The 10538-nt window shown below is 41.2% G+C and overlaps 1 protein-coding gene across 1 annotated transcript in view; it reads left to right on the forward strand.

The window, feature by feature from the left end:
* HENMT1 (HEN methyltransferase 1) overlaps positions 1-9278 on the forward strand; it is an 80566-nt gene extending 71288 nt beyond the window's left edge. Inside the window, exons 6-7 of the mRNA XM_040407096.1 lie at positions 4747-4924; positions 8572-9278. Coding sequence (XP_040263030.1) covers positions 4747-4924; positions 8572-9003 — 610 coding nt within the window. The 3' untranslated portion in view covers positions 9004-9278. The remainder of the gene's footprint in view (positions 1-4746; positions 4925-8571) is intronic.
* The last annotated feature ends 1260 nt before the right edge of the window (positions 9279-10538 follow it).

Here is a 10538-nt window from a genome sequence, read left to right on the forward strand (position 1 = left end):
ACCTTTGCGCATCTAGGCTTCAAAAAAGTGTCACACATCTGGTATCACCGTACTCAGGAGAAGTTGGGGAATGTGTTTTGGGGTGTCATTTTACATATACCCATGCTGGGTGAGAGAAATATCTTGGTCAAATGCCAACTTTGTATAAAAAAAATGGGAAAAGTTGTCTTTTGCCAAGATATTTCTCTCACCCAGCATGGGTATATGTAAAATGACACCCCAAAACACATTCCCCAACTTCTCCTGAATACGGCGATACCACATGTGTGACACTTTTTTGCAGCCTAGGTGGGCAAAGGGGCCCATATTCCAAAGAGCACCTTTAGGATTTCACAGGTCATTTACCTACTTACCACACATTAGGGCCCCTGGAAAATGCCAGGGCAGTATAACTACCCCACAAGTGACCCCATTTTGGAAAGAAGACACCCCAAGGTATTCCTTGAGGGGCATGGCGAGTTCCTAGAATTTTTTATTTTTTGTCACAAGTTAGTGGAAAATGCTGATTTTTTTTTTTTTTTTTCATACAAAGTCTCATATTCCACTAACTTGTGACAAACAATAAAAACTTCCATGAACTCACTATGCCCATCAACGAATAACTTGGGGTCTCTTCTTTCCAAAATGGGGTCACTTGTGGGGTAGTTATACTGCCCTGGCATTCTAGGGGCCCAAATGTGTGGTAAGGAGTTTGAAATCAAATTCTGTAAAAAATGACCTGTGAAATCCGAAAGGTGCTCTTTGGAATATGGGCCCCTTTGCCCACCTAGGCTGCAAAAAAGTGTCACACATCTGGTATCCCCGTACTCAGGAGAAGGTGGGGAATGTGTTTTGGGGTGTCATTTTACATATACCCCTGCTGGGTGAGAGAAATATCTTGGCAAAAGACAACTTTTCCCATTTTTTCTTTACAAAGTTGGCATTTGACCAAGATATTTATCTCACCCAGCATGGGTATATGTAAAAAGACACCCCAAAACACATTCCTCAACTTCTCCTGAGTACGGCGATACCAGATGTGTGACACTTTTTTGCAGCCTAGGTGGGCAAAGGGGCCCATATTCCAAAGAGCACCTTTCGGATTTCACAGGTCATTTTTTACAGAATTTGATTTCAAACTCCTTACCACACATTCGGGCCCCTAGAATGCCAGGGCAGTATAACTACCCCACAAGTGACCCCATTTTGGAAAGAAGAGACCCCAAGGTATTCGCTGATGGGCATAGTGAGTTCATGGAAGTTTTTATTTTTTGTCACAAGTTAGTGGAATATGAGACTTTGTATAAAAAAAAAAAAAAAAAAATAATCATCATTTTCCACTAACTTGTGACAAAAAAAAAAAATTCTAGGAACTTGCCATGCCCCTCACGGAATACCTTGGGGTGTCTTCTTTCCAAAATGGGGTCACTTGTGGGGTAGTTATACTGCCCTGGCATTCTAGGGGCCCGAATGTGTGGTAAGGAGTTTGAAATCAAATTCTGTAAAAAATGACCTGTGAAATCCTAAAGGTGCTCTTTGGAATATGGGCCCCTTTGCCCACCTAGGCTGCAAAAAAGTGTCACACATCTGGTATCGCCGTACTCAGGAGAAGGTGGGGAATGTGTTTTGGGGTGTCATTTTACATATACCCATGCTGGGTGAGAGAAATATCTTGGCAAAAGACAACTTTTCCCATTTTTTTTATACAAAGTTGGCATTTGACCAAGATATTTATCTCACCCAGCATGGGTATATGTAAAAAGACACCCCAAAACACATTCCTCAACTTCTCCTGAATACAGAGATACCAGATGTGTGACACTTTTTGCAGCCTAGGTGGGCAAAGGGGCCCATATTCCAAAGAGCACCTTTCGGATTTCACAGGTCATTTTTTACAGAATTTGATTTCAAACTCCTTACCACACATTTGGGCCCCTAGAATGCCAGGGCAGTATAACTACCCCACAGGTGACCCCATTTTGGAAAGAAGAGACCCCAAGGTATTTCGTGATGGGCATAGTGAGTTCATAGAAGTTTTTATTTTTTGTCACAAGTTAGTGGAATATGAGACTTTGTAAGAAAAAAAAAAAAAATCATCATTTTCCGCTAACTTGTGACAAAAAATAAAAAGTTCTATGAACTCACTATGCCCATCAGCGAATACCTTAGGGTGTGTACTTTCCGAAATGGGGTCATTTGTGGGGTGTTTGTACTGTCTGGGCATTGTAGAACCTCAGGAAACATGACAGGTGCTCAGAAAGTCAGAGCTGCTTCAAAAAGCGGAAATTCACATTTTTGTACCATAGTTTGTAAACGCTATAACTTTTACCCAAACCATTTTTTTTTTACCCAAACATTTTTTTTTTATCAAAGACATGTAGAACTATAAATTTAGAGCAAAATTTCTATATGGATCTCGTTTTTTTTGCAAAATTTTACAACTGAAAGTGAAAAATGTCATTTTTTTGCAAAAAAATCGTTAAATTTCGATTAATAACAAAAAAAGTAAAAATGTCAGCAGCAATGAAATACCACCAAATGAAAGCTCTATTAGTGAGAAGAAAAGGTGGTAAAATTCATTTGGGTGGTAAGTTGCATGACCGAGCAATAAACGGTGAAAGTAGTGTAGTGCAGAATTGTAAAAAAGGGCCTGGTCTTTAGGGGGGTATAAACCTGTGGTCCTTAAGTGGTTAACTGTGACCGCCCCTTTAACTGTGACTTTCACTGTGACCTCCCTTTTAAGCAGTAAAGAAATATGGCTGGGTTGTTATAGAAACCTGGAGTAAAACTGTCAGACAGAAACTCATTTTTATATATATAAGAGATATATACATATATATATTTGTCAGTCACAATGTCTAATTTCTGAGGTGCATCTTAAAGGGGTTGATGCTTCTGGACATTTATGGCATATTCACAGAATATGGAACTGCATGAAGGTCTGATTCCAACCCTACGTGGCTTCCACCGCACCTCCAGGAATGGCGAGGAGGCTGCTCATATGTGGGCCTCTCCATTCACTACTATGGGATTGAAAATAGGCAAGTAATGCTTGGCTACTTGTGACAGTCCCACAGTAGCGAATGGTGAAATCCACACATGCGCAGGCTCCTTGCCATTTCTGGCAGTGTGCGACAGGGGCCACGTTATTGTCCACATTACAGACAAGCATAGTACTGTTCTGTTAGGAGACAGCTGTTCTGTTCTGCAAAATACGGAAAGCACACGGACGTCATCCATATTTTTTGCGGATCCGTTTTTTGCCGACTGCAAAATACATACGGTCGTGTGCATGAGCCCTGAGTGTGTACTCCATACAAATGCAATTCATTGGCGCTATCCTATGTAGGGAACAGATGGCAGGCAATATAAGTGCAGGATCACAGGGCAAAAAGTTTGTCTGTTACTATGGAGACACATAGGTTTTCCTAGGAGCTGTAAAACCAAAACAGTGGGATTTTTTTTATCAAGAGATATTGAAAAGTAGCTTTACATGGCGAGAAGCTCTGGAGCAATATGGACTGGAGTTAAAATATGGACTATGCTGACGCAGTCATATAGGAAGCAGGGTGAAGTTTTGCATTTGGGGTTCTCTGTATTTCCCTTTTTCATATATTTGACTTGTGGAGTGACGTTACACAGATGCCGTTCTGTAGACTATAACCCTGAAGACTGGTATGTCAGACATCACTGATCTCGCAAATTGCAGAACTTATAGCATAGCAGGATATTATGCTGACGAATCCTGACGACAGAGATTTTTTGCCTCCGATATGTTAAGATGCTTCTCTCCATTTTGGCTGTAAGGAGAGGGGGTGGTGTGAATTGTATAATAGTATATGCGTAAAAGATGGTAAGTGATGACATATGTCATACAGTACTTTCTGCTAAAAGAGAACCTTTCATCAGTTTAATCACTCCCCTTCCCCCCCCCCCCCCCCCCCCAAAGTGTTACCACCATGCTCTAGGTTCAGGGTCAGCAACCTCCGACACTCTAGCTGTTGTGAAACTACAACTCCCAGCATGCTCCATTCACTTATACGAGTGTTTCCAAAACATGCAGGGCAAATGTGCATTCTGGAAGTTGTAGTTTCACAACAGCTGGAGTGCTGGAGGTTGCTGATCCCTGCTCTAGGTCATGTACAGACCTTTCTCAGTAGCACAGCATTACCTAAAAAAATTGAAAAATACTGTGTGCCTCATGCAAATGAGCCCTTAAATATCCATCAGGCATATATTCAGCTTGAAAGCGTCCAATGTTCATCTGTAACTGAACTCATCTGTCCTTGATAGTCGTGGAGAAAGCCTCATGCGTTTTCTACAGTCTTCTCCACATACAGCGCTTGCACAGTACTGCAGTGAATTGTGGCTTGCACATTGGGAACTCACTATTGTAGGCAGAACCTTCAGTTCTCTATTGTGAAGCACAATTCCCCATTTATGTTCTGTCCCTGGACTGTAGATGGGGACCGGTATATGCAGTCACTGGTTGTATCGGCCATATCACTGGTCGTATGCGGACAATGATTGGCTACCATGGTCAGGTCATCACTGGAGCAGCATAAGCTAACACCAGCAGGAATTCAAGGGAACTGTCAGTGGAGGATGTAAAAGGGAAGTGGGACTTTATTATTCTAATATGTTAAGTTGATTGAAAACTAAAAACATGGTACTGAAAAACCCCTTAAAGGGCAAGTCTAGAAATATTCCACTATAAAATCTGCAATGTTAGTTTTTGTGATTGTAACCTTTCTTTTGTTTTCCCAGGGCAATGAATATATCTAGACAGTATAATTACACAGTAGAGTTTACTGGGGTTGGAGAGGCAAAACCAGAAAGTAAAGACGTTGGTTACTGCTCCCAAATTGGAATATTCAGGAAGAACTACACCGAGAGCGAGGAATCCATGAATAACAAAAAGAACTACAAAAATTGTTATAAAAGAGTATGTACTATTTTTTCTCTCATCCTATTGTTTGTATTTTCTCTCAAAAAGCACCCTTGTAATCACACACTCTTAGGCTACTTTCACACCTGCGTTTTTGTTTTCCGGTGTTGAGATCCGGCAGAGGATCTCAATACCGGAAAAAAAACGTTTCTGTTTAGTCCTCATGCATTCTGAATGGAAAGAGATCCGTTCAGGATGCATCAGGATGTCTTCCGTTCCGGCAGCAAGCTGCGGTTTTGTGTCTGGTGATAAAAACCGATCCGTCACTGAAAACAATGTAAGTCAATAGTGAAAGATCAGTTTTTTTCCATTTTGATTTCACACAACCGCATCCTAACGGAATGGATGCATCCTGATGTTCAAAATCAAAATGGATCCGTTTAATTCCGGTATTGAGATCCTCTGCCGGATCTCAGTACCAGAATTAACAACGCAAGTGTAAAAGTAGCCTAAGGCTACTTTCACACTTGCGGCAGAGAGATCCGGCAAGCAGTTCCGTCGCCAGAACTGCCTGCCGGATCAGGCAAAATGTATGCTAACTGATGGCATTAGTAAGGCTACTTTCACACTTGCGGCAGAGAGATCCGGCAAGCAGTTCCGTCGCCGGAACTGCCTGCCGGATCAGGCAAAATGTATGCTAACTGATGGCATTAGTAAGACTGATCAGGATCCTAATCAGTCTTAAAAATGCCTGATCAGTCGAAAAAATGCATTGAAATGCCGGATCCGTCTTTCCGGTGTCATCCGGCAAAAACGGATCCGGCATTTATTTTTTCACCTTTTTTTTCAGTCTGCGCATGCGCATACCGGAAGGACGGATCCGGCATTCCGGTATTCTGAATGCCGGATCCGGCACTAATACATTCCTATGGGAAAAAATGCCTGATCCGGCGTTCAGGCAAGTCTTCAGTTTTTTTAGCCGGAGATAAAACCGTAGCATGCTACGGTTTTCTCTTTTGCCTGATCAGTCAAAACGACTGAACTGAAGACATCCTGATGCAAACTGAACGGATTACTCTCCATTCAGAATGCATGGGGACATACCTGATCAGTTCTTTTCCGGTATAGAGCCCCTGTGACGGAACTCTATGCCGGAAAAGAACAACGCAAGTGTGAAAGTAGCCTAAGACTGATCAGGATCCTGATCAGTCTTAAAAATGCCTGATCAGTCGAAAAAATGCATTGAAATGCCGGATCCGTCTTTCCGGTGTCATCTGGCATTTATTTTTTCACCTTTTTTTCAGTCTGCGCATGCGCATACCGGAAGGACGGATCCGGCATTCCGGTATTCTGAATGCCGGATCCGGCACTAATACATTCCTATGGGAAAAAATGCCGGATCCGGCATTCAGGCAAGTCTTCAGTTTTTTTAGCCGGAGATAAAACCGTAGCATGCTACTGTTTTCTCTTTTGCCTGATCAGTCAAAACGACTGAACTGAAGACATCCTGATGCAAACTGAACGGATTACTCTCCATTCAGAATGCATGGGGACATACCTGATCAGTTATTTTCCGGTATAGAGCGCCTGTGACGGAACTCTATGCCGGAAAAGAAAAACGCTAGTGTGAAAGTACCCTAAGGAGTTTTCCGTTTCATTTTATATTGATGCCTCAGGATTGGCCCTGCCAATCAACTCTTCTGCGGTAGCTCCGAAACTGGAAGTCGGTGCTAGAACTACACTACACACAATGGATGGAGCTGTAGTTCTGCAGAGCAGCTGATCTGTAGGAGTGGGAGGTGTCAACCCCCACATATCAGATATTCTTAACCTAATAGATGGACAATTATTATACATAAACCAGAAATCCCTTTACATTTCTTATCCGGAGACATTTTAAGCTTAGTGTCCATTTTTCCCAGGAAAAGTTATGGCCTATTCACAGGATATGTTATAATTGGCGGACATATGCAGACCCTGCTCCTGGGTCTTGCACTTGCCTCTGAATGGTGGTCCTCTGACCTTTGTTTTACATGATATCACAAGCACCATGAATGGAGATGCACCGCACGCGCACAGATTTCTCCTTTCACTTCTATGGAAGTTCTGAATACAGCTGAATATGGTTCTCCTCAATGTCTAACGCGAAGGTAGTTCTTTACCCATAACAACCAATCACAGTTCAGCTTTAATTTTTTAAACTGTAAAATTAGAAGCTGCAGTGACTGGTCACTATGGCCTCCTAGACGTTTGTCTGTCATTTGCTTGTATTAGCTTTGGTGATTGCTTTGTGTCAGTGTAGAAAAATGGATTAGTTTAAAGTGCTCGCTGTTCAGCTCGCAGAAGATTTTTTGAAAACCATAGACTCATCGAATGGGAAGAAAACCAATATTTTATAATTTTGTAGATTTCCCTTTCTTCCACTTCCTTTAACCCCTTGTCATTGCAGCCAGTTTGGATGTGGCAATTTTTTTTTCACCCCTGTCTTCCAAGCACCATAACTTTTTTATTTTTCTGTCAATGTAGCTGTATGAGAGCTTGTTTTTGCTGGACGAATTGTATTTGCTTATATCTTACAATTGCATATAGCTTACTGTGTAACTTTAACGCTCTGTTGTGGTAGTGGAATAAACAGTATGTATCTACTATAAAGGGGTAGGTGAGAATGTTGAATCTTTTGACAGGGTTGTGCCCACATTAATGTTATTTTAATATAATTCAATATGAAAAACAAGTTACTTTTGTAATTTACTTTGTTACAAAAATGCTCCAGTTGTGAGTTATTCTCTTTACTCCATTATAATGGAGCCCTCCTGGTGTTTTATCTGTTTAGTAATGTCCATGTTGTTGGGGCAAAACCCCTACTATTATGACCTGCTGGGGTCTAAATCAGGTAAAGGTGCGAGTGCTCGGAAGAGATAAACGACACAGACTGAAGGTTGTATCAGAATAATGTCTTGACTTTATTGAGAGGACACAGAAATACTTATACCCAGTTTCTAGGACTCAAGCCAACACAGCTCTCATCACTTACGTAAGCATCGCGTGATTAATAATAAGAATAACATAACATTTTTGGTATTTGTAAATCAAGCACATTTAATTTCAAAAAGCTTTATCTTATCCTTGAGTTATTCATCCTTGAGAAGTATCTAGAACCAGTTGTACTCCCAGAACATCAGATACACATAGTTCTGAGAACTAATAAGTAACATAAATTATGTTTGTCTCACATACACACAGTTCAACAATTCTCCATTCTGACCGTTAATAAACCAGCTTATTAAATTTTTGAATCCAGTATACAAAATTAAGGTGCAATGTCCACCTACTGAGATGGCTGCATATGCTCAGTTCCATCCTTCAATTGCTATGATACCATTCTGTTAGAAGCTGTCACAGTTACAGGAGATTGCTGCAGAAAAAAAGGACATGCCCCTTGAGAAAGGACACGCCCCTGAGCTGTGACAAGGAGAGATCTGCAGCAGAGAGGACATGTCCCCTAAGATGCCAGCTTGAAATAAATTTAGCAGAACAATTGAAGCATTGAATTTGGAGTTCTCTGGGTCCATGTGAGGCTGGTTCTAGCTTTGTTAAAAAGGGGTTGTCATCTACTATATGATGTCTGATTTTCATTTTTAACATCAGTCATGCAATCCTCATGCAAGTAATAATGTAACATTTATTCTTCTCTATATGAATAGGTTCTTCAGGTAGTATATCCAAGTATTCGAGAGGAGAAATACCTACGTAACGTAGTACTGAACATTGCTCTCTCCCATGCAAACCGAATGAAAAGCAACTTTATACAAAATCTTTTTCCTGAAGAAGAGGACAAGACCAACACAGCAGACAATGAAAAGGAGCCATATGTAATGTCGCATTGGTGTTCTAGTCTTCAAAATCTAGCAGAAACTATGGAGAGCAAAGACAATCCACCATACCTGGAAGGAGATGCTATTCATGTACCACTTCAAACTCTTTTTTCTATTCCTAAGGTGAAGAAACTTTGTGGAAGTCTTGATGTCCTCCAAAATATGATGACTGGAGAAATGCCACTAAGCAGTGATAGGAGCGCCATTGTATATCCTCTTCATGTAGAGAATGATTTGGATTCTGATATAAGTGATGAGTGATATAAGTTATGCTAAATACAGCTTTTTCTTTTTTTAACTGATGCCCATGTTTGATCTGCGTCCAGAGAGTAATACATTTCTGAAGAAATTTAACACATTCATATTCATGTTCATATTCACCTCTCTGGTGAACTACATGGGTAAATAATGGTTAAAGAAGCACTCCCACAGAAATTGTATTCTCTGGCCCTTTAGAAAGGTACATGATGCAAATTGTAGTGAAGGTAATCTTCTTATCTGTGACTGTAGTTGTGAGTTATAACCTCCCTTCTGGTCCTCAGATCTTACTGATGGCGGTATCTGTGAGTTATCCACCCCCTTCCGGTCCTCAGCTGTGTTATGTGACCAACACTCTGACTCTACAACTGACACAGGGCTTTATGTGTGGACAGGAAGTCAGTTTCACTATTCATTCCTATGAGACTGACATCGAAGCTCCCATAGAACAAAGACGCTGTGTCATTTAGAGAGTCTGAGTGTTGGTCGCATGACACAGCTGAGGACCGGAAGGGGGTGGATAACTCACAAACACATTCACAGATAAGGGAATTATATATATTTTTTTAAATGGAAAATGTTTGTAATTGATCATAGCTTTATGATATATCAATACACTGCAATAAACCTTTTAGTTTTCAGTCTCTGAATGCAAACAATGTTTCAATTCACTATCAGTTAGCATGGGTCTTGAACATGGTGAACAACTGAACAATCAGTGTATTCGGAAGTTGATTAGCTTTACTGGCTTATTAGTATGGCCACCCATACACAATGTGGCGAGACAGCGGGGAACACGTGCACTTCACCACTAATTGCCAGGCCGCACTTGTACATACTGTTTGAAGTACAGCTGAGGCCTGGCACTTCTCTGTAAGCCAAGTGTGGATCCCGCTGTCGGGCTGCATTGTCTATGGGCACCATTCCTATATTAATGACCTATCCTTTGAAAACGGTCATCCCTATCAGATCAGCGGGGGTCCAACATCCGGCACCCTGCTGAACAGCACTGCATTCTCTTCACTGTGTACCTGCTCAAGGCTGACATTGCAGTGGCAAGGTGTAATTGCATCTCCGCTGTCCCATTCACTTCAGTGGGAAGGAGCAGTTAGACTCTGTCTGCTCCTTCCTATTGAAGTGAATGGGACAGAGGAGCTGCAATTACACCTGATTACCTCTGCAATGTCGACAGCGAGCAGGTAAACCGTGAAGAGAATGCGCTGCTTCCTCTCCGAAAAAGCTGATTGGTGGAGATGGTGTGAGTCGGACCCCCACTGATCTGATATGATGACCTGTTCTGAGGATAGGTCATCAATATAGGAACCGGGTCAATCCCTTAAAATTTCTTATGTTTTTTTTTTTTTTTTTATCAGATTTCTATTTATTCACTGCAGTGTATTTTCCAGAGATCAAGGTAGAGATTTATTTTAAGGACAGAGATGGCACTAACGTCTTTCCACCGTATAAAAGCATATGTCCACTTTTAAAAACCATATTCATCCACCTTAAAATTCTAGTAACTTTGTAAATGCATCGTG

The sequence above is a fragment of the Bufo bufo genome, chromosome 9 (genome assembly GCF_905171765.1).
Source record: "Bufo bufo chromosome 9, aBufBuf1.1, whole genome shotgun sequence".
In the NCBI taxonomy this organism is placed as follows: Eukaryota; Metazoa; Chordata; class Amphibia; order Anura; family Bufonidae; genus Bufo; species Bufo bufo.